Source organism: Geotrypetes seraphini, chromosome 10 (assembly GCF_902459505.1).
Source record: "Geotrypetes seraphini chromosome 10, aGeoSer1.1, whole genome shotgun sequence".
NCBI classification, from domain to species: Eukaryota; Metazoa; Chordata; class Amphibia; order Gymnophiona; family Dermophiidae; genus Geotrypetes; species Geotrypetes seraphini.
The window spans coordinates 97,041,573-97,066,907 of record NC_047093.1 but is presented as its reverse complement, the minus strand read 5'-3'; the positions used below and the strand labels follow the sequence as shown (position 1 = coordinate 97,066,907).

The following is a 25,335-nucleotide window of genomic DNA, read 5'->3' as shown; positions in this document are numbered from 1 at the left end:
ATTACCAAACAAAGGTAGGAAAATGATTTTATTTTCAATTTAGTAATAGAAATGTGCCAGTTTTGAGAAAGAAAAGATATTAAACTTTAAATGTGAGTGCTGCAGAAAAAATAGAGTACTTGGAGGGCCGCAGAAAAAATAGTTAATGTCTTATTAAAGAAATGACAATTTTGCATAAGGTAAAACTGTTAAAGGAAAGTTTTATAAACTATAAAGAGTTTAACCTCATGCAAAATTGTTATTTTTTTAATAAGACATTAACTATTTTTTTCTGCGGCCCTCCAAGTACCTACAAATCCAAAATGTGGCCCCGCAAAGGGTTTGAGTTTGAGACCACTGGTCAAGAGTGACTGGTGATCACTTCTGCCTTTACTACACTCCTATACCACCAGAGATTCTAAGACAGACCTGGGGGGAGGAGAGAATCAACTCCTGCTCAGAGGGGAGGGGATACAAACAGAACAAAGCATAAATTTTCTGCTTTCACCAAAAACACATGGTCATTTTCAGATGAAACCAAAACTATAGTCATAAACTTTTGGGCAACTGAAACTAGGCAGAAAAAGATGACCTGTCCAGGTAAATCCAGATGTCTGGTAACTCTATGTCAAATGGAATGCAGAAAAGGATCTCGAGAGTGGAGATAGTTATTAGGACAGCTATTGGTAGAATAACTGTGTATTACCAAGTCTTTTTTTCAGGGGGTACACTCAGGAATACCGAGTACTGGCACCTTTTCTTCTGCCTGCTAACATTGACCCATGGTCCCCAAATAGCAGTGAAAGAGCTCAAATTCTGCACACCAATTCTGCATTTTCATAGATTGTATGACTGGTTACAGGAGGCCTGGCTATTTTAGGATGGGTTCCTCAGTGACCACTCCACTCCTGAATGATGGCCTGGCATAAATTCACGGTGTACTATTGTAATTTTAGTGGCATGTTAGCAATTAGCACTGTTAGCAGCTAACAGTTAGTGACATATGTAGCGCTCAAAAGTAAATAGAGGACTCGTGGATTAAGAAGCGGTGCAAGTGTTTCACTGATCAGTTAAAAGGGCACAGGAAACAAAAAAGGTTAAGAACCCTTGTCCTAAATCAGGAGTCTCAAAGTCCCTCCTTGAGGGCCGCAATCCAGTCGGGTTTTCAGAATTTCCCCAATGAATATGCATGAGATCTATGTGCATGCACTGCTTTCAATGCATATTCATTGGGGAAATCCTGAAAACCCAACTGGATTGCGGCCCTCAATGAGGGACTTTGAGATCCCTGTCCTAAATGAAGGTTTTGTGTAGGAGATGAATATTTTGCTAGAGGAGGGGGCAAGTATTAAAGATAAACAGAACTAGATCCAAATGGCATGAAGCTAGTTCTCAAGTCTGCAGGAATCTTCAGAACAGTGCTTACAACATGGCAGCCATTCCCAACCCAGTCCTTGGGGCACACCTAGTTCCATCAGGTTTTCAGGATATCCACAATGAATATTCATGAACTAGATTTGCATGTGCTGCCTCAATTGTATGCAAATCTCTTACATTTTCATTGTAGATATCCTGAAAACCTGATGGCTGTGAATAGCAGCAGTAAGGGGACATGATTTTGGTGAAGCAATTGATTCAGCACATTACAGTGAAGTTTTTCTTTTTTTTTTATTTATAAATTTAATAATAAACAATATCAGATGATACCAAGGAAAAAAAGGTTTCCAACACAAAGTTTAACAATAATTGTACAGCACAGAAAAATCATTTTCAAGCCCACAATAATGGGGAGACATGCTACTTTACAACTAACAAAATTTAAGAAAACTAAGAAGTTGGTTTTTGATTCAGATGAATCACAATAGAGAATGACACGGTGGTGGGTTACCCGCGTTTAGCCACGGGTAGCCCGCCGAAACGGGTAAGAAAAAATTGTGGCCTCTGCAGGACAGGGACAAGGCCATTCACCGCCCCGTGGAGCAGTGAATGGACTTGTCCCCGCAGTGAGGCAATCAAGGATCGCGCGGTCCCCGCCATCTCCCTCCCTCCTCCTTACCGCCGGTTGAATTTCTGCCGGTCCGCGCGAAAAAATAAAAAAAGCCTCCTTCCTTTTCCCCTGCTCATGCTGCAGCTACTAAAGCCGACAGGAGGTCTTTCCGACGTCAATTCTGACGTCGGAGAGGATGTTCTGGGCCAGTCAATCGCTGCCTGGCTGGCCCAGAACGTCCTCTCCGACTTCAGAATTGAGTCGGAAAGACCTCCTGTCGGCTTTAGTAGCTGCAGCATGAGCATGGCGGTAAGAGCAGGGGAAAAGGAAGGAGGCTTTTTTTTTTTTGAGCAGCAGGGAGGCAGCAGGCTGGCTTTGGTTAGGGAGAGAGAAAGGTAGGCAGGCAGGATTCGGGGGTGGGGGTGGGGCAAAGTGTAGAAGGCAGTGAGAAGGACATAGGAAGGAGGCACTGGGGGCACTAAAGACAGGAAGGGGCATTAAGGACAAGGGAAGGAGGCACTGGGGCACTAAAGACAGGAAGTGGCACTAAGGACATGGGAAGGAGGTACTGGGGCACTAAAGACATGGGGAGGAGGCACTGGGGGCACTAAAGACAGGAAGGGGCACTAAGGACATGGGAAGGAGGCACTGGGGGCACTAAAGACAGGAAGGGGCACTAAAGACATGGGGAGGAGGCACTGGGGCACTAAAGGGGAGGAGGCACTGGGGGCACTAAAGACATGGGGAGGAGGCACTAAAGACAGGAAGGGGCACTAAGGACCTGGGAAGGAGGCACTGGGGGCACTAAGGACATAGGAAGGAAAAAGGGAGGGAATAGAAAGGGACAATTCTTGGGCCTGAGTGCAGAAAGAAAGAAATGAAAGAAAGGATACACAGACAGAAGGAAACGCAACCAGAGACTGATGAAATCAATCACCAGACAGCAAAGGTAGGAAAAAATGATTTTATTTTCAATTTAGTGATCAAAATGTGTCAGTTTTGAGAAGTTATATCTGCTGTCTATATTTTGCACTATATTTGTCTATTTTTCTATAGTTACTGAGGTGACCGAGCTTGCGGAGATGGGGCGGAAACAGGGTTTTAAAATTTTAGTCCTAGTAGTTTGCCGGTCCACAAAATAATTCTTTTATTTCTGCCGGTTCACGGGTGTAAAAAGGTTCAAAAACACTGATGTAGAGTATGCCGGCTTTCTTTTTCGCCCAGCCGCACGCGTTCAAAATGCCATGCTTGCGCGGCTGCTCTAGTTGATCAATCTTCTCCTCTCTTACAACTTCCTGTTTCCGGTTGCATCAGATGAGAATATTGAACAAATGAGCACCCGCACGTGTGGCTGGGCGAAAAAAAAAGCCGGCATACTCTACATCTAAGGTGAGATGGAGGGAGGGAGATGCGGAACACTGCAATCGGTCGGGTGTCTGCTGTTTTTGTATCACTGCCTGCCTGCGCTCACGTTCCAGATCCACCTGCATTTTTAGTGTGCACAATTGACCTGATTCGAGCTATAGGTGAACATGGGGGACACGTCAATTGATTTATTTTATGTTCTGTTTTTACTACAGGGCAGAGGCACTGAAACAGATTCTCAGTGCAGTAGTAGTAGTAGTGGTGGCAGGATTCTCTTCTGTCTTCATGGTGTTTCGCAGTACTGAGGCTTATATGGATGCTGCGGGGACGGTGACAGGGCGGTGAATGGGATGGCAGTGGCGGTGACGGGGCGGTGAAAGGGATGGCGGTGACGGGGCGGTGAAGGGAACGGCGGTGACAGGGCGGTGCAGAGGATGGTGGGCGGGGGACGGTGCAGTGACGGGGACGGATTTTTTCCCCGTGTCATTCTCTAAATCACAACCATTTCCTACTAATTGGGACTCTAACATCCTACCATTTTCTCAGTAGTGAATCATTTAAGGCAAAAGAAAAAAAAAATTAAACTCATTTCTGTTCTCGAGCTATTAGGAATTGTTGCAATTGAATAGGATCCCAAAATATATATTCAATGTCTTGTACTTTGACAAGACATTTACATGGAAATTTTAGGTAAAAAGATGCCTCAAGTGCTAAGACTCTTATTCTTAATTTCAAAAAATTTTTCTTTCTTAGCTGCATTGCTCTTGAGACATCAGGAAAAATTCTAACCAAATCTCCACAAAATTTGGTCAACCTATTTTTAAAGTAAAGTTTCATTATTAGCATTTTATCTATCTCACTCATGCATGTTATTACCATGGTGGACCTACTCTGGATCACATCCTGAGTATCCTCCAAAAACTCCATCAGGTTTATATCATCTGCTATCAGGTGGTCCACCTCCTGGTCGGATTGTACTTTCTTTTGCGGAATATAATAACAATTATTTATTGGGAAATTTTCCGCATTGGATAATCTCAGTATTTCTTTAAAAAATGTTCTTAACAATATTTCAGGAGATAACAAATGAGACACTGGGAAATTAACCAAGCGGAGATTCCTCGCTCTATGCATATTTTCCAGCATTTCCATTTTAGAGTGTAACATCGTAGAATCCTTAACAGCAGATACTGAGACAGCTTGCAATGTATTAGTTTGAGTTTCAACTACACTTAATCTTTTATCCAGACAACTTAAGTAAGAATCCACATTCTCAAACTTTTGAGACACAGACTGTGAATATTCCAGTGTTTGTTTCACAGATTCTCTGAGAAACCCTTCAACTCTAGAAATACCTAACCACAAATTTTAAGGGTAATATCTTGTTTTTCCACTGCTTGTAGTTGATCCTCTACTACACCTGAAAATTCAAGTGGTTTAGGTATGTCAGTAAAAGCTAATTTACTTGTCTGAGTAGACAATACCACTAATCCAGTGGAAATAGCGGGAGTGATATTCCCGCTACCACCAGATACTGGATGAAGGGGGGGTGTCCTTTCGAGGGGACTCAAAGATGCTCCAGATATGGGAGAATTCATATCAAGTAAAGGTTGTGATGAAATTTCTGTAGGAAATGTCAAATGTCTATCCATAGGACCAGAAACAGCAGGTGTTGAACTCTTAGGCTTGATTTTTCTTTTACCCATAATAGCAAATCAAAGTTATACAACCTGAGCTCTTGCTCCACGGCTCCACGTTGCTCCAAGGGGCTCCCAAGGGACGAGACCTGCCCCTTAGGGCACGCCCCTTTGGCCGCACCGCGGCAGCAGGCTGCAATTTAAAGCAAAATCCCAACTAGGAGAGACGGACCCGATGACGTCAAGGGTCCATCCTCCACAGTGCCTGCCCGAATTCCTCCTCCGGGGCCAGCCGCTGCTGCGGGCAACACGGGGCAGCGACGAAGATCTCCTCCGGTGTCCCAGCAAAGAACAAGCAGCTCCCAAAGAGTCCGCGGCAGCAGGCTGCAATTTAAAGCAAAATCCCAACTAGGAGAGACGGACCCAATGACGTCAAGGGTCCGTCCTCCACAGTGCCTGCCAGAATTCCACCTCCGGGGCCAGCCACCGCTGTGGGCAACACGGGACAGCGACGAAGATCTCCTCCAGCGTCCCAGAAAAGAACAAGCAGCTCCCCAAGTTTTTCTAACAGAAAAACACTGCAACCAGGAGAGGCAGACCATCACCCTGGAAAAGGCATCTCCCCCTGAACAGTTATATTTTCTATTCTGTGCAGATTACATTCCTTCATGATTAAACACTGACATAAGAAACAGAGCAGCTGGCAATTCACTAACACATAATCTTGTAACACAATACCACAATAGTCTGAAAAATGGTTGTATTATTATGGCCTCAGCATAAGAACATAAATTACCTTCCCTCATCTTAGTATATATACTGTTAGGAACTGTGAATATCATTTCATTAGTATGTTTGGGAATAGCAAGATAGGAAATTTAGAGAGAATCAAAATTGAGGATAGGAAGATTTTTCCTCTTTCTCTGTAATATGATAGATTCTGGTTCCATATGTCAGTCCAGCAAGGCTTTTGCTACCTGGCTGATAATGATTGGCAATTGATCACGTGTTTGGGTTGGACAGAAGAAGATGGTACCATGCAGAGAACTCGTGGGCTAAAGAAAGGAATAACAAGATAAGCCGAGTCACATCCTATATACACCACCCCCCAGAAGTCTATGCAGACCTGTACAGTTATTCTGGGACAAGGTAATGGGAGTTGACATAAAGCAACCAATCAAAGGTTGAGGCTGGAAAGGGTGACCAATGCTAGCTGATGATAATTGGCTGGGATTGAGTGCTAAGTAGGAAAGTTTGGGATTTTCTACCCATCACATGGCCTAAATTAATGCATAAAAGCTGTTGAAGGGAGGAAGTGGTGTTGGAGAGGCTGGATCCAGAGTTGGACCCCTTCCTCATCTGCAGGATTCTAAGTTGTTACAGAGAAATACTTTGGTAAAGTACGAGTTTTCTTTGATTTGATATACCGGTACATAATGCATACATATACATTTAGTTGTAGCCATAGGAAGAAGCCGATACCCTTAGGAATTAGACAAACACAGAATTAAGAGGTAGGATTTAGAAAAAGAGGTTTACTGCAATAAAGTTGTGATTTGTATATAAAGCCTCCAGTGATGCAGATTCTTGATATGTAAATAATTTTCTTTTCTAATTATCAATTTACTCTTTCAATAAACCAACTTAATTATTTAATCTAATTTCTGGTCTCAGCTGTTATGTTTGAGTGAGTTTCTGGTATTTTTACTTTATAAAAACTGACCTCTGGGAAAAACATAGCAAAAGAGATAAAGCACACACATTATTTTTAGGTTTAGAGCTGCCAGATCAGGTGATTCTAAAATATCCTTACATTTGGGTTCTTAACAATACCTGCGATCTTAACATCTGGTATGACTGTACTATAAAAACCACCGTCTAATGCAAAACATTCTAAGCAGAACAAGAAAAATAAAAAACTTTGACCCATTTAGCACCTAGAAAGAATGCCTATTTTTTGCAATCATACACAGATAACTCATCAGTCCGAGAGCTCTCACACATGATCTACTGCGGCAGACAGCAGAGCAGGGATCTTTCAAACTGGAATGGGTTTGGGACTGAAAATGGTGAGTTTTTCCATAACTGATTCAGACTTACAACAGACCGATTCATCAATAATAATAAAACCCTTAGTGCACATGCGCACTTCAAACTTGGTGGGTCCGTGCTCCGTGGCACTGTGCCCGCACATGCGCAGTGCCTGCCTCAGCTGATTTTTTGATCTCCAACGCCGGCTGACTTCTGACTATGCTGTGCTTGCCAGCTTCCTCACCCTGTTCCTCCGAAACCGGAGAGGTGGGAGGGAGGAGGTGCGAAGCCGGCAAGCACATGGGTGAAGTCGCATCGGGCTAGGGCGGCATTGGCGAAAGATAAGGCAGGCAGGGAGGCTTCAACTCACTGCTCGTTTGCTTCGGGCCTTCCTCACTGCCAGGTCCTGCCTTTGTGGAAACAGAAAGTAGGAGGAACCCAGCAGCGTTGATGGCCCAAAGCAAGCAGGAGCAGTGAGTTGTGAATGCTGCGCTGCTGCCGGCTGTGTGAGACCCAGAAGGGGAGGGGGGAGAAAGAATGAGAAATGCTGCCGATGGCTGTGTGAGACCGCGGAGAGGGGGCAATGCTGCTGACGGCTGTGTGAGACCATGGGGGGAATTCTGCTGCAGCACCTTTTTGGGGAGACAGAGTGAAAGAGGCAGAAGGAAGACCAGGGAAGGGGGAGGGGGGGAAGAGAAATGCTGCTGTTGCACAGGGGGGAGGTAAAAGGAAGTGAGAAGGGCTACTTCTGGACAAGGGGAATAGGGAAGGGGTGCTGCTGGACAGGGAGGGGAGGTTAAAGGAAGGGAGAAGGGCTACTGCTGGACAGGGGGAGCAGGGAAGGGGTGCTGCTGGACAGGGGGAGGTTAAAGGAAGGGAGAAGGGCTACTGCTGGACAGGGGGAACAGGGAAGGGGTGCTGCTGGACAGGGGTGATGTAAAATGAAGGGAGAAGGGCTGCTGCTGGACAGCAGGTAGCAGGGAAGGGGTACTGCTGGACGGGGAGAGGTAAAAGGAAGGGAGAAGGGCTACTTCTGGAAAGGGGGAGCAGGAAGCAAAGAAAGAAAGAATGGCCTCAACACCCCATTGTGCTAAAAGTTTACACATCTATTCTAACACCCGTTAATGTAACGGGCTTAAACACTAGTTCTAAATAATGATCTAACAAGTTCTCAGGAGAACTGCTGTCCATCCAGAAGTAACCTCCAAATTATCATGTAACCAACCGGAAATAACTACAATCTTGGAACTCTCCCTCACATGGAAAGAGATCAGCATCTTCACTGACAGTCACTCTTTTTTATTCAAAAGGAATAGACAGCATGGCAGCAGTTTGCAAAATGCACAGACAAAATGTCATTCGCTGGAAGCTACTCTGACTGTTCTCTACTCTAGACTCAAAATGTATTGGTATTCAGCAGTCAGAAGACCTGGTCCATGTGCTGAAACTAGAGATAACTGATCAGCATTTAAAATGACATTGTGGGCTCATTTTCAAAAAAGACAAGACATCCAGGACAGGATTAATTCTTCAAGGGCCCCTAGGCACACAAGCACACTGGGCCCCTTGGCCTTGCCCACGCCCCGTCTCCATTTATTTACCAGTTTTTTTATTTGTCTTTATGATTTTTATTGTATTGGGCAGGCAAGCAGGAAAGGAGAAGCAAAAGGAGAGGGGAAAAAGAGGCAGGAGAGAGCAAGGGCCATCAGGGAGAGTAGCTCCGTCCACCCCATCATCCACCGAAGCTCCTCCCTAAAAGGGGAGGGGCCCACAAAGCTGAGTTAAGCAGGCTTGGGTAGGCAAGCAGGAAAGGAGAAGCAGAAGGAGAGAAAATCGCAGGAGACAACAGGAGAGGAGAAGAAGAGGCAGGAGAGAGCAAGAGGTAGTTCCGCCCACCCCCTGATGTCATCCACTGGAGCTCCTCCCTAAAAGGGGATGGGGCCAATGGAACTGAGTTAATCAGGCTTGGGAATGCAAGCAGGAAAGGAGAAGCAGGAGAGAAAAGCGCAGGAGAGGGGAAGAAGAGGCAGGAGAGAGCAAGGAGCATCGTTGAGAGGTAGCTCTGCCCATCCCCTGACATCATCCACTGGAGCTCCTCCTTAAAAGGGGAGGGGCCAACAGAGCTGGGTTAATCAGGCATGGGCAGGCAAGCAGGAAAGGAGAAGCAGAAGGAGAGAAAAGCGCAGGAGAGAACAGGAGAGCAGAAGAAGAGGCAGGAGAGAGCAAGGGGCATCAGCAAGAGGTAGCTCCGCCTACCCCCTGACATCCACCGGAGCTCCTCCTTAAAAGGGGAGGGGCCAATGGCACTCAGCCATTCGGCGCACGAAGGGCCTTAATTAGGGACGAGTCACTGCAAAGAAGAGCAGAGGACAACCACAGCAGACACAAAGGACACACAAGCAAGCAAGAGTAGCAGGTTTAAAATCAGGAGCGGGACCTCACAGTAACACCAAGGATGCTACATAAGGAAACAGGGAGAAGCCACTTCAGACAGCAAACCGGCAAGAGGACAGCAATGAAAGCAGCAGACAGAAGCAGGATGTTGAGCTACCCAGTTTTCTGCACCATTTCGGGACTTCTGAAGCTGCCAACTTGATGCTCGGGAGTCGCATATATGCTGAATAAACCGTGTTGCTTTCTTCAAGTCTGTGATTATTGTGTCTGAGTGACCTTTCAGTCCGATAGTAGCACAAGGTAAGAACAGACATAAGGAATGTGATAGGGCTGCTGGGAACTAGTGCTGCCCGATTCATGGAAAAAAAAAATAAAAAATTGATTTGATTTGATTCAGCCTATTGAATAGATTTTCCTACTCAATTGGGTGTTTTTTTCAAACATCCAGATGGGTTTATTTTATAGCCTCTTCACCATTTTTGCCCTCTCCTACCCACACTAGTGCTGTGGTGTAAACAAAATAAGCAAAAAAGACTTTTCCACTCTCTATTAAATCCTAGCTCACGTTCGCGGTCTAACACCACCTCTCTCGCAGGATACACTATTTCAAATCTGACATATTGTAATCATAAAACAGAAAATAAAATTACTTTTTCTATCTTTGTTGTCTGATCATTATTCAAATCATGTTGGTTCCAGGCTCTGGTTGTCTTCTGATAACTCGCTTGCCAGGGTCTACTTCTTTCTTCTTTCTCAGTGCTAACCATCCATCTTCTATCTCTGTCCTCCCCTTCCGTTTCCCTTCCCTCCCCTGGAGGTCTGGCATCATTCCTTTTTTTCATCTCCATCCCCACAGCTGCAGCAATGGACCCACCATCCCCAGATCCACCATCTCTCCTTTTCTCAACTACCCTTTCATTCAGCATCTCTCCCTCCTTCCCTACCACCCCAGGGACCACGAGCTCTCTCTTTCTCTACCCAATTATCCTCCTATACAGTATCTCTACCCCCACCCACCTCCACACCATTCCTTGTGTCCAGTTCTCTCTCTTTCTGTTCCTTCCCTCCCTAAATCTCATTGTCCACCACCTCTTTCCCTCTCCTGTTTTTAGACCCATTATTTCTTCCCCCCTCCCTCCCCCCAATCCGGTATATGCACATCTCTTTGAACCCCCCTTCCCTCCCTCTGTGTACTTCTACACCAGTGTCCCCTTCTCCCTGAAGGCCTGCATGTTCCCTCATCCCTCCCCCCCCCCCAAAGGTCTGCCCCCGGGAATGCATTTCTTGTACTGAACAAAATTCAAATATGTAAGAAATGCACTTTCTAAAACTGATTTTTCGACACAAAAAACAAGATAAAATATTTTTTTATTACTGTTTGTGGATGATTTATTTTTCTAACTTCGTCAGCCTTTCTTTCAGTCTTTTCCTCATCTCTCCATGTTTCACTGTGCAAAGTCCGCCCCCCAAAAAACCCACATGTTCCCCCAACTTCCCCCTGGCCTCCTGAAGTTTCAGCTAATTACCGCAGCCTGCAGAGAGAATTGCCAGTGTTGCAGCGATCCTTGCAGGCTGCCATCGTCCTCAGGAGAATGTTCCCTCTGCCGCAGTCCCGCCACTCCTCTGACATCATGGGCAGGATTGCAGCAGATTGAACATGCTCCTGAGGATAACAGCAGCCTGCGAGGATCGCTACAGCACCGGCGATCCTCTCTGCAGGCTGCGGTAATTTAGGTAAAGAGTGGAGGGAGGAAGCCGGAGGACACTGCAGTGCTTTCTGACTGACCCTTTTCCCTCACTCCCTAAAGCAGGAGCGGCAGCGGTAGTGGACTGCCATCAAGAGGCAGCGCTGCTGCTCCTACTTTAGAAGGCCTGAAGGCACGGGGGAGGAGGTTTAGCAAAATCAGGAGCCGGGACCCATGGCAAAGGAACATTATCAAGATACAAAAGCTCTCCAACCCTGAGGCTGGGGGAGGACCATAGAGGGAAGAATGATAATCTTGAAAAACCTGGCAAATTTGGCAGTCATCCGTGACCACCCGCATAGTCACCTCCTGCACTTGCAAGATGGAAGAAGAACCCATCACCATCCTCACCAATTGAGCCAAAAGCCAACCACCTACATTCCCAAAGCGGTAAAGATGATACTTACAGTAAAGCATAGACTTTTTAGCTGCAATCAAATCTGTCTCATACATATTCATTATCTCTGTACTGAAAATCAGACCAGATAGGGAATCCTCTAGGACCACTGAATGATATGAACACCCTTTGAGGCCAGAAGCACTTTCAGATGGGATTCTGTGCTCTGCTGAAAGTTAGCTTCCTTGGCAACTGAGAAAAATAACTACTCAAAAAGCTACTTATATGAGAGCAGATTCAGAGAATTCAGGCAATGCTCTGAAGCTGGATAAACCCAAATACTCAGTATTGTGCTAAGGTCCTGCCCATCTAACTGCAAATACCTTTAAGCATTGTATATTCCATATAAGGAATTTAATGGATTGGGGGCAAAAAAGTATTTTATCATGACTTTTCATGTCTCAGGAGAAATATTTTGGAATTTCATAGAGTGCTTAATATGGCTAGTGTATATTTGTTGACTGGCACTGGAAGTTCAGAAGTGATCTGCACTGCCCCTATTGGTAAGCCAAGAGAATGCACTGTCAACATATGTCCACTCATATGTTTGCCTGGTGGTCTTGAGGCTTACACACAGTGGCGTACTTAGCATATGTGACACCCGGGGCCCATCATTTTTTGACACCCCCCCATCTGTACGAAAAACATGATTTTTAGTAACAAGCCACACGTCACATGAGTGCCTAGGAAAACGCAGCATCTTACACATGCAGTGAGCAGTACAACATCAATACACCCATTAACAAGCCAGACTAGTACAGATCAATCCTGCAGTCAATCCTAACAAAAAAACATGTCTTTTGAACACACAGAACACAGAAAACACTTTCGCCTAGTATGGAATATGTCATCACAAACTAACCCCTCCCCCTTTTACAAAACTGAAGTGTGGATTTTAGCTATGGAGGTAACAGCTCTGATGCTCATAGAATTCCGAGCATCAGAGCTGCTACCACCACAGCTGGCACTAAAAAACGCTCCACAGTTTTGTAAAAGGGGGGATAAATAGAAATACATAGACAAAGGTTAAATTGAACCAGTAAGAAGCCGGACTCTGCATACAGTGCACCACAGAAACAGTGACACGTCTCCTAAAGCAATAAATAAATAGAAATTTTTTCTATCTTTGTCTTCTGTGGTTTCTGCTTTCCTCATCTTCTTTTAACTCTCTTCCTTCCATCCACTGTCTGCCGTCTCTCTTCCCCTATATGGCATCTTCTCTCCTTCTATGCCCCTTCCAGAAACTGTATGCCTCCCCCTTCTATCTCTCCTTTCACCCCCATTGGTCTGGCATCTCTCTCCTCTCCTTCCCTCTCCCACACCTCTCCTCTGCAATCCCTTTCCCTTTTTTCCCTCATTTTCCTTTTCAATTTATTTTCTGCATCTGTCTAGATTACGTTCTTACTACCCTCTCATCAATGTCCTTTTTTACTGTATACCTAAAGCTTGCCACCTTTTTCCCTCACCCCTCCAGTGTTTCCCTAACTCAATCCTTTTCTCCCCATCATGAGCCCTCCTTTTATTTATCCCATCCTTCCATCATGTACCCTTTCTCCAACCCTTCCATCTAGTACCTTCTCCTCTCTCTGTCCACTTCCATCCAGTGTCTGCTTCCCTCTTTCTCTCCTCCCATTTCCTTCCTGCATTTGTTCCCTTATCTCTCCCATTTGCACTTCCATCCAGCATAGGTTCCCCACTACCATCCAATGTCTGCCCTTTCTCAAGCCATCCACCCCTCTTCAATCAGCATCTTCCCCATTCTCTCCCTCCAATATCCTTCCCCCTTATGTCTCTCCCCTTTCTCTGTACATCAATTCTATCAGCACCACCCTTCCATATCACCCTGCCCCCTTTCTTTCCCTCTACCACTCTTCCATTCCAGCAATCTTGCTCCTTTCTCTCCCTTCATGCAGCAAGGTCCCACGATAATTGTAGCTGCCAGTCCACCCCACTCCGACATACTTGCTCTGGAGCGGACTCAGCAGCCGCATGCTGAAAGGTTCCACGATGACTCATCTGCTGACTCTGCTCCAGAAGAAGTAAGTTACGTCGGAGGGGGTTGACCCGGCAGACTCAGGAGTTGTGGCAAAGTCCCACAATGACTGCGTCTGCCGGGTCCGACGTAACTTACTTCTTCCGGAGCAGAGCCGGCAGATGAGTCAGCGCGGGACCTCCCTGCACCTCAGCACGGCTGCTGACTCTGCTGCAGAGAAAGTAAGTCAGAGGTAACGTGACCATTTATTTTTTTCATCAAAAGGGGACATCTATTAATAGACTGTGTATCCTTTCTTTCATTTCTTTCTTTCTGCACCCAGGCCCAACAATTGTCCCTTTCTATTCCCTCCCTCCTTCCTTCCCATGTCCTTAGTGCCCCCCGTGCCTGATTTGCTACATACAGCTCAAATCGTAATAGTAATTTTGAAGTCAGATTCCTACCATCATTAATCAGTGTTGAGGCCAAGATCTTAGTACCACCAGTGCCTCCTTCCCGTGTCCATAATGCCCCCAGTGCCCCCTTCCCATGTCCTTAGTGCCCCCTTCTCATGTCCTTAGTGCCTCCATCCTGTCTCCATAGTGCCCCCAGTGCCTCCGTGCCGTGTCCATGGTGCCCCCAGTGCCCCCGTGCCGTGTCCATTGTGCCCCCAGTGCCTCCGTCCCGTGTCCTTAGTGCCCCCTTCCCGTGTCCTTAGTGCCCCCAGTGCCTCCTTCTTATGCCCCCCACTACCTTCCAGATTTTGGCCACCCCCAAAGCCAGCCTGCCTGTCTACCTATCTCCCTCCCTTCCTGCAGCGCTAAAGCCAGCCAGCTTGCCTGCCTACATCCTGCCCTTCCTGCTGCGGAAAAAAAAAAGCGCCTCTCCCCTTCCTTTCCCCCAGTCCGCACCGCTACAATCTTACCTCCCCTCGCCGACAAGAAGTCTTTCCGACGTCAATTCTGACGTCGGAGAGGACATTCTGGGCCAGCCAATCACCGCCTGGCTAGAAGGAACGTCCTCCGCTGACGTCAGAATTGACGTCGGAAAGACTTCTTGTCGGTGGGTGGAGGTAGGATTGTAGCGTGCAGCCGGGGGAAAGGAAGGGCAGGAGGACCCAGACCTGGCCGGCTGTGCACCCCCCCAAGCCATGCACCTGGGGTGGACCTCCCCCCCCCTTGGTACGCCACTACTTACAACCTTCATCTGAGTCCACTCCCCCCCCCTTGGTACGCCACTACTTACAACCTTCATCTGAGTCCACTATCGACTGGCTTAGTCAAATGATAAGCACACTAAGAAAATCAGGATGTTTTAGGGGAAAAGAGATTGATTTACAGCCAATGTGACTGTGACATACAAGGGGTTTAATAATTTATCTATCTCAGTAGGAAATAAAAAGTTTTCAAAAAAATTTTATTTTTCAATATAAACCCCTGACAGTTCTATACGCTTCAGCCACTTTTCCTGCACTGACTAATGCCTTTGAAAAGAATTCTTCTGTTTGACCTTCAAACCAGGACGTCACAACTTCCTTGATGTCTTCATCACTTGAAAACTGCTGTCTGTGGAGAGATTTCTTCAAAATTCAGAACAGGAAATAATCCAAGGGAGCCAGATCAGGGTGGATGGTTCAGCTGCTGAATACCGCATTCTCTGATGACAGCCTGCAATTGTCGTGACATGTGCAACTGTGCATTGTTGTGAAGAAGAACGCCTGCTATGAGTTTTCCTCGTCTTTTCTCCTTGACTGACTCCTGCAAAGTGATTGTGTTGGCATAACTCTTCCCAGTTATGGTTGTCTTCTGTGGCAAGAACTTCAGAAGCAAAAGTCATTTATCTTCCCAAAAGACAGTTGCCATGAATTTTCCTGCAGACTTTTCTGTCTTGGGGGGTGGGGGATGACTTCTGTTTCCACTGCATTGACTCCATTTTGGACTCGGGATCTCTGTGAAGTCTCATTTCCAGTCACCAAACGATGAAAAAAAAATTAATTTGGTCTTCACGGAGCATCTCCAAATTCTTCTGACAGCACTGGAGCCTCATGGCCTTCTGACATGGTGTCTGCATTCTTGGAACCCATCTTGCACTAACCTTGGACATGCTCAACTTTTCACAAATTGTTTTCCAAACTGTAGTTTCAAGTTTATTATGGCTTGATATATCGCTTTGATTTCCAAAGTAGTTTACATAATACAAATTTTAATAAAACTCTTAACATAAAAAATAGGGTAAAAACATACATCTTAATGGACTAGACATGATACATAAGGAAACTGGGTGCATAAACATGAGCTGCCCATTTCTTCAGCTATTCAGGAAACATTTAATTCGTCTGTCTGACAAAATTAAATCCTCGACCTTCTTGCACATTTCTGTGGTTGCTTCCACAGGCCATCCAGTATAAACTGCAACTGTGCATGAGTAACCTTGAGACATGTCACAACATGTACAAACTAGCAAGCATGTTGAAACAACTTTCTTTCATACTCGGGTAAATAAAATATTGAATGCCTCTCATATGACCTGTTGGGGTCAGAAACAATCCTGTTTCTTGTGGTGTTCATGTAAGCAGTTTGAAGGGGTTCCTTAAATGAGTGAGTATGCCGTACCTCATCACTCAAACTGGAAAACAATCTAATCACCTTCGTGTGGCTGTGGGGAGCGGCTTGCCTTGAATTTGTCTTGGGTAAAAGTGCCAATATTCCAGAATGATTACAGGTACTAAACAATAGCTTACCTCTCCCTAGACACACCGAAAGAGTTTGTTTAATACTGGGGCTGTTCAGCATCCACCAACTCCAAGAGAGCTGGCTCCTATGATCCTGGGAACACTGCTCAGGTTATTGACCTCTCTCATAGCAAAACCTAACCCTGTTGCACCAGTATAAAAAATAAATAAATAAAGACTAGTGGGCACATGCATAAAATGTCTGCCTGAAACATCTTAACTATCCATTGCCTACCAGCTTGTGTGATCTTGATAGGAGACATGTGCCGCACGGACCAAAATGCAGCAGAGGTAAGAAAATTCAACTCAATCAACAGTATGGAAAATGTAGATTTAGTCATGTTTACTCTGTGTGATCCCTGTATTTAATCTGCTTCTTGGAAACAACAGAGGTAGATTAAACAGTATATATCACACTGTAGCTATCAAAGCAACATTTTTTTAAAAGCCTGCAAGAACTGTGTAAGGGCATTTGTCTATGCATAAAGATGCTTTACATAAATGGTGTAGAGAATGCACCCACTGACAGCACCATGGCAATAAATCAGTGCAACTGAGGGGGAAGCTCATTTACATAATATGCTGAACTAACAACCAATGGCCAGGCTGCCTCGACAGTCCTCTGCAACATCACAATGCAGCTATTTACACCTAAATTGAACAAAGCTAGCTGCCCAATGCAATGTACAATAAAACCGATAAAACAATGTAATCAGTTATACAATCAATCAAACATCCGAGAGACCAACAGGTTACCCAAACAACCAAGACTTCAGCAGTTCTTGACTTGTAAATAGCAAGATTTGGGTCTAATTTCCTTGGAAGTCCATTCCAATAGAGAGGTGCTACCACAGAAAATACTCTAGATTGGTGGACAGCCTATCCAACATTTTCAAAGGATGCAATTAACCCTTTACTGGGCCTTGATTGTCATCCTTGCAAAGCTTATCACTCAGATACTGTAATTGGGCTTATTATTTCTTAGTAACTGAAATACCAGAGACAAAATCCTAAATTTAGCTCTCAAAATTGCTAGAGTGAAAGAGTAGCCTAATGATTAAGACAGCAGACTAGCAACCAGCAGAACCAGTTTCAAATCCTGCTGCTGCTACTTCTTGTAATAACTTGGGCAAGTCATTTAACCCTCTAATTAGATTGTAAACCCAAATGATAAACTGGTCAATAATTCAGCTGACCCATCATTAATGTGGCAGAAACCTTATCTGGCTTAGCCAGAATCACTAATAACACAAACTCCAGGTGGTTCTGAATGTTGCAATAGCCACATAGGGAAACTCATGTACAACCTATTGAAATAGTCCAGGACAGACGGATCACAAACCTGAACTCTATTCAAAAAGAATTAGAATTCAAATAAGATCTTAGATTAAAATACAGTAAACTGTTCTACCATATGAGAAATCTGATCTTATAAAGACAATGCAGTATCTTAATACCACCCCAAGGCTCCTAGCCAACAAAAGTAGAATAGGATCAATTCCAGGGGAGTTACCAAACTCTTCCGCCTTTTACACTGTTTATCTGAACTAAAACCCTCAGAGTTATGATGTAATCTTTCACAGGCCAACAGTACTTTTTTTTAATAGTACCAACTGCTGAATATTCCTACAAAACCCTCTAAAATCCAGGGAATGTAGCAAATCTTCAAAAGACTGCAAAAATGTCTGCAACAACATGGTCACTTTTTTTTTTAATGTATTCCGTTACCACCAGGGCAGGCTTAATCACTAGTTAGACCAGGCAGTCACCTAGAAAGACAGTGTCTGAAGTGGTGGCAAATAATGGCTACAGTCGGAGCAAAACAATATATCCTCACACATACACAATTCTATGAACCAACACACATACTTTTACCTGCAGAGGTTAATAATCTATCGACCTCAGCAAAGGCTTTTGGCACGTGCTCTTATTCTTGTGTGTGTGTATACCTACTTTTGGCCCACCCTGTATATACACTGTATATACAGGGTGGGCCAAAAGTAGGTATACACAATATTTATTCATTATTTCTTCTTATTTTACAAGTGTCATGAATAATATTCATGTGTTGTTTATATAGGTGACATTGTTTTATTTTTACTTGATTATTGTTTAGTAGTGTATTATACCTATTCAATATCTGCACAATAAAAATAAATAATAATAAATACTGGATACCTACTTTTCACCCACCCTGTATATTATATACGCATATATTTATTTATACAGTGGCTATACATACACATACATAAAGGTGTAGTGATCAACATGGGCTACTATCAAGATGTGCTAATTTACCACTAAAATCATGCTTTTTTAGTTCAGGTCCCATTTTATGCAATGAGATCTAGTTACTAATAACATGACTTAGCATTGATGACTTTCTCAATTTCCCATCTTGGGATCACATGATGAAAAGTATTTTTATACAAGATAACAGATGTGGTAAGCAGGAAAAGTGCAAGGAACTCCAATTCTTAGCATCCGAATGAAGGGTTTAAGCATCCATGTTAAGAAAGACTGGCAAAAGATAGAGGGACACCCAGCAGATTAAAGAGCCAATACTTTAAACCCAGGACTGGAAGGCATATGAACTCATGGGAAGCACTTGGATTTTCTCGGCTCCAGGAAAATAATTTGGCCTAGTGTTGTAGTAGTACATGACTCCAATAGACTGATAGGCCAGCTACAACAATTTCATAAAGCCCTGAAAACTCTGCTGTTTACATAACATTTAAATGGCTTAACTAATAGTATCAAAGAATTGACAATAATCCAGCTTTTTTTTATGCTCTCTTTCTTATGTGCTCTAGTCTTAATTACATGTGAACCGACTCGAGCTCCGCTGGGAGATGGCCCAGTATATAAATTGAAGCCTAGATTAGATTAGGTATAAACCAGAGCTCAAGTATATTTTACTATAAAGAATGCCTGTCTCTGGAGGACAACATCACCATTTACACTCTGATTAGATCCAGAGCTTTCTGTGTCCCAAGTCTGTGTCTCAGTCTACCCACCAACTACAGATAAAAAGAAAGGCTCCTTCTAACCTCCAGATACAACTGGACAATGTATTAGACAGCCTAGGGTTCCAAAAGGTTAGCTGTAGATGGATGCATATATGAACCTGATTAATAATTGCAAACACATGCCACAAAGTCCCTCTTGCAAATGAGGCAGTGGGAATTGTTAAGTCCATTTCTCATTAACAAATTTACTGGAAACCCAAGGATCAGTGGTGGGTACATTTTGGCCTACTCCATATAATAATTTCTGCCGTTAAGCTTAGGGTTCACTTGGCTTGTGACTCTACTCTGCATCTCTGCATGCCCTTTTCCCACTTCACATATTCCCTCCACTTAGTTTTTGGTTAGGCCTTCTTGTAAAAGGGGTAAAGAGTAAAGGGTCCTGGATATGAATACTGTATACTGCTTTTCTGTGGGTACAATCAAAGCAGTTTATATATACTTCGCATGCAGGTATTTTTTTCTGTCCCTAGTGGGCTTACAATCTAGGTTATGTACCCAGGGAAACAGGGGGTTAAGTGACTTGCCCAGGGATATAAGAAGCTGCAGTAGGCATCAAGCTCAGTTCTCCAGGTTCTCAGCCCACTGCACTAACCTGAATTTTAAGTATGACTGTAACCTAGTTCCCATATGTTTTCTTAGTCTGTGTCACCCTTGTTTTATTTAATCATATATTTACTATTGTAAATCGCTTACAGGTTTTACTCACTTTGCAGTAGAGCAAATAAGGTTGATGATACTGATAACAGTAAACCCAACCAGGAATAGAAACATGAAATTAATGATTTACAAGATATAAAAGAAATCATTTTCCGTCTACATGTAAATGTGTTTCTGGGTATGCCGAAAAAAACAGGATTGGATATCCTCATAACAGTTGTGCTCCCTCTTCACCTTAGTAACACAGGACATCTATAAACTCCTTACCATATACCAGATAGTATACGGTTGCGTACGAACACTGAACAATTTTGTAGCTATCTTAAGACAGGATTTTCTATACAGGATTTTCTATATTAAATTAATTGATCAAAGAAGAAATGCTACAAGATTATAGAACAAATTTTTAAGCAGTGCAGTTATTTGGGAAGCTTCTCTCTCTCTTTTTTTTTAAGAATATTGTTTTTATATGGAAAAGAGCAATGTTGATGCTTGTAGGATAGCTGGATTATGTCTACATGTTAGGTATGATATGAATTTTTAAATAAATCATAAAATAAATAAATGTCAAAATACCCATGCATAGCATTTTACAGTGGGGAAAGGCCAGTTACAAATCTAGCAAGAAAGGGGGGGGGGGAAACCAGGCAGAAGAGCCTTCCCTCTCCTCCTCAAAAATAATCCTCTTTCCTTTCTGTCTTCCCCGAAGCATCAATCAATTCACAGATCTGTGCAAAAATGTCACCAGAAAAAGCCGTTAATGCTGCTCCCTCCTCTGCACGGGTGTAAAGGATTGCTTTCAAGATCCACCTCACGTGAAGCCGGAGCAGCAGGGCTTACGCCGCCCGTGATGGATGGCGCCTCGCACAATACAGTGTGTCTATAAAATTCAAATAAAACCTCTGCGAGCTCAGCCATCGAGAGCGTGAGCGACCGAGACCGACTCGGGGAGGCATATTATACAGTCTCTCCTGACCCGGGCATCAGAACTGACAGACCACCCCTCCCCCCCCCCCCCCCGTAAACAAGTGAGCCGGGCTGAGAAAGAGCTGGCGCGTGAGCCAGGTGGTCAGGCAGCCTGCAGCCCTCCGCCAACTGCAGGGAAAGCCTAGGGCGCTGATGGGAGCAGAAAGCCTCGCAGTCTGAGGCCTGGAGCCCTGTTGCTCTCCGGCTCCGAAAAAAAAAAAAAAAAAAAAAAGGGCAGCCGGGACTCCTTGACTAGACTATTAATCGGCGCGAAAGGAGGAGACCTGAACTCTTAGAGCTTTGTGTCCATCTACTACAGCCAAATGAAAGAAAGTCCAGGAAACGGGGCTCATTGAAGTTGCAGAGCTACGCGCCAGACACAACCTCCCCAATGACCCCCTTGTTATGACTTTGGCACATTAGAAAAAACAAAACAAACACCCCCCCCCCCCCCCCAGCTGGTGGTGTCGGGGAGGGAGTTACGTTGTGATACTCACAGGGCTTCTCCTCTTAAGAGCGACATTCTTCCAGAGCAGGAGGTGCAGCTGGTGCAGGAATCCCATGGCCGCTGTCCTCCGGGAAGCGGCGCGGGACAGACGTTCTGTGGGCTCGCCGCGGCTCTCAGCCCCAGCCCGGTGTTTCCATAGCCTCGGCTGTCGGCTCGTGCCCCCCGGCGGATCAGCCTCAGCCTCCGCCTCCGCCCCGGCCGCCCGCACCAATGGACGTAGCCGAGGGCGATCCGGGCTCCTGCGCCCCGCCCCCTCTTAAAGAGACAGGACAGGGGCCGGCGGTTCGTACAGCCCTAAATCAACGAAAGCGCCGCAGTTCGGGAGCAGAGAGCGGACAGCTCTAGCTGGACCAATGTACCACCGTTGCGCAGTTCGCAGGCTGCGAGAAAAAGAGAGCTTTAATCGCATCTGAAGTCTTTGGATATCCGTATGCCATTCGATTTAGTGAGCGTATTCAATGCACGTGCATTATTGCTGATTAAAAAGCCACCAGTGTGCTGGGTGCTACACACACGTGTCTGGAACACAGAACACATAGGTATTCACTCTACTGAGTATATTACATTTCCTACGGAATTTTACCTCCCTGTGCATCAGAGAGAGAGAGAAATGGAGGACTTGTTGGGTCCCTTGATTTCCAGTCTCTTGTATCTCTCTTTTCCATCCACCTTCCATTTACATTAAAAGGCAGATGGATGTTTAATGAGTCTCTCCTCTCTCAGTAGCTGTGATCCCACCAACCCCAACTAGGAGAAACCCCTTGGGTTAAAAACTGAGCATTTGAAAGTCTGTTTGTACATTAAGATAGTTCCCTCCTTGAGGGCCGCAATCCATTCGGGTTTTCAGGATTTCCCCAATGAATATGCATGAGATCTATGTGCATGCACTGCTTTCAATGCATATTCATTGGGGAAATCCTGAAAACTGAGAGAGGATAAAGCATGGAAGCTCTGGATACATCCCTGTAAGTCCTGACATTAGCAAGCCAGGTGAAGTGGGATACATCCCTGTAAGTCCTGACATTAGCAAGCCAGGTGAAGGGGGATGGGAGAAAGACAAAGATCACTTTTCTCTTTACAGAAAAACTGCCCTCATCCCCTGCAACTGACATCTACCTATCTCTGCAGATGATAGAAACAGTAGATTAACTATGGAAAGATATTTCACCATTAACTGAAGAGCATGCAAAGATGGAGAAATACGCTGTTTTATGAGTTCAATTAGCTACTGTAGAAGTAAAACTAGAGAAAAAGCAACAGGTCCTGAGGCTGTGGGCTAGCTGTGGTTTTACACCAAGGCCCACCCAGCCAGATACCATAAAGAGATAAACAGACCATGGTCAGAAGACAGAATTCTCAGAAGAAAGAATTCATAAGAAAAATCATCTAATAGAAAGTATCAGAGATGTTTAAAGTTGGGAGGGGGGCTTGTGCTCGGAAATACTAATATGGTGGGGAAACAGGCATTTCGGGGAAAAAGGTAGGTTTTACGGAAAACAGAGTGAACATATAATATGACGTAGGTGAGAATAGCCAATAAATGAATGTAGCTAGGCAGCAATGCATAGGTAAATAACCAATAAGGATGTATCATGTGATATAGACCAACATGGTGTTGGCCACTAAGAAATGTATAAAAACCAGGCCTTTAGAAGGGAGAGGTCAGAACAGACATCGGAGGACCTCTAGGCCTAGAGATCACCTTCTGTTACGCTATATGCTAAATAATTTATTCCTGTAAGCTGTTATTGATTGGCTAAATAAATATATACTTATTGAAACCAGTATATAGCGTTCGAGGTCTCATTACCGAGGTAGGCCTGGACAGCTGCCTACATCAGTGGTGAACCCTGACGTTGAAAGAGGGAACATGCCCCTTTAGAGACCTCACTGGATTGCAGGCCTATACTCTGCTTGTCAGATTGCCTCTCCATTACTTTTGGCCAAAAGTGTGTTTCTGGGTTGCCTGCTTGTACTTATGCAGTGTCTCTACCTAAACTTCCTTATTTTCTTGCAGATTTGCTGTGTTATTTTACTTCCCCTTTTATGCGGTTTTTTTCTTTCTTTTTCTAGTTTAAAGCCAGCAATGGAATGTGGTCTGCCTTAAACACTGCTTTCTCTTTTCTTACTAATCCTGTTTGTTTGTCGTTACACAGGCCCTGTGGCGTCAACTTTGGACGATCCCGGACCCTGGAGCAGGAGCTCACGCCAATTTGCCCAGGACTGGGCTACCATCCTTAGCTGTCCTACGGGTCCTGTATAGACTAGCGCGTTGGGTAGTTAGTCGGACTGACCGGTGGTAGGCAGTCCATAGTTCATAAGATGATATATTTGCTTGCGGACGGGTCGAGTAGTCCGCCGATAGCTTAGGTAGTCAATAGCTTAGGTTTTAGTATATATTTGCTTGCGGACGGGTCGAGTAGTCCGCCGATAGCTTAGGTAGTCAATAGCTTAGGTTTTAGTATATATTTGCTTGCGGACGGGTCGAGTAGTCCGCCGATAGCTTAGGTAGTCAATAGCTTAGGTTTTAGTATATATTTGCTTGCGGACGGGTCGAGTAGTCCGCCGATAGCTTAGGTAGTCAATAGCTTAGGAATTAGGATATATGTATATATGTTTATGACTGGTGGGTGGTAGCCAGTCCATAGTTTAGGAATGGTTTAGGAATTAGGATATATGTATATATGTTTATGACTGGTGGGTGGTAGCCAGTCCATAGTTTAGGAATGGTTTAGGAATTAGGATATATGTATATATGTTTATGACTGGTGGGTGGTAGTCAGTCCATAGGTTAGGATAGGAGTCAGAATACATTACGGTTGGCAGGTTGTGTAGTCAGCCTCTAGTTCAGGGCGTAGTTGGTGTATATATACATAGGTAATTAATAGCTTCTATGTAGTTCAGCGTAGCTGTATTGTCACCCACTAACACTTCCGTTATATGCCTTCTTTTTACTCTCCTTAAAATTTTCTTTTTTGGTACAGACACTGATTCGTTTGCTGGTTAAATTCTTTCCTTTCTTTCTTGTGGTCTTGAGCCACGCCTGACGTTTCCTCTGCTAGATCAAACTATCACTGTTATGGTGTGACTGTTGAACCAGCTTTGACTGGTGGTTATGCTATTTCTGTGGTCTCTGGCCACACCTGAGTTATTGCTACGAAGGTACCTGCTCTTCTGTGATCACATTGCATCATTTTGTAAGTATTCTTATTAGTTTTATTTTTAGATTCATTAGTTTGTACACTTTGTAGTTGGATATATTGTTTATTTCTCCCATGTTGCCTGCTCCTGCAGTCTCCCACCCCCTTCTTCTCCTGCTTCTCCGCTTTTGCTGCTAGCGTCTCAGTCCTCCCGTTTGTATCACTCTCTGCCACTGGCAACTGCCCCTTTTCTCTCCCCAGCGTATACTCCTAACCCTTACCCTGTCTCTCTACCTCCCTTTGCACACCAAGTGCAATGGCAGGCAGATCGCACTCTTACAACACATACTGGTCGTTACTCCCCTGTCCCGTGGGCCACTATCTCTCAGGCATTAGATGATATCTGTGAAACAATGCACCCCGTTCCCCACCTTCCCCCACTTTCCAGGAAACTGTGCTTAAGTAGTGTTTTTGTCTCGGAGCCCGCTATGTCTGATTTCTCCACCTGCTCTATATGACCTTAGGAATCCCCTTGTCTTATACTTCTCTGGCTGCCAGTGCTAGCCAGAGTTATTTGTCTTGTGCCCCTAGCCCTAGCTTTTCTTTCTCTTGCCTGTTCCCTCTTGATCTTCTATTAAGCTGTTGCTTAGACAATCCTGTTCCTCCTTTTGCCGAAAGTATACACCCCTTCTCTGCATTGTGCTTTGTGTTACCTAGCCCCTTATGATGTAGTATTATCATGTGTGGCCACTATTTTGTATGGGTTTTGGCTTATTACTTCTGTTTTTATGGGTTTA

The 25,335-nt window shown here is 44.6% G+C and overlaps 1 protein-coding gene across 4 annotated transcripts in view; it reads right to left on the bottom strand.

The window, feature by feature from the left end:
* ABCA2 (ATP binding cassette subfamily A member 2) overlaps window positions 1-21,632 on the bottom strand; it is a 602,913-nt gene extending 581,281 nt beyond the window's left edge. For 2 of the 4 annotated variants that reach the window (XM_033959792.1, XM_033959793.1), the window contains exon 1: window positions 21,388-21,630. In XM_033959792.1, coding sequence (XP_033815683.1) covers window positions 21,388-21,453 — 66 coding nt within the window. In that variant the 5' untranslated portion in view covers window positions 21,454-21,630. Of the gene's footprint in view, window positions 1-21,387 lie in introns of all 4 variants that reach the window. The other 2 variants (XM_033959797.1, XM_033959794.1) reach the window with 2 other exon arrangements.
* Between the last annotated feature and the right edge of the window lie 3,703 nt (window positions 21,633-25,335).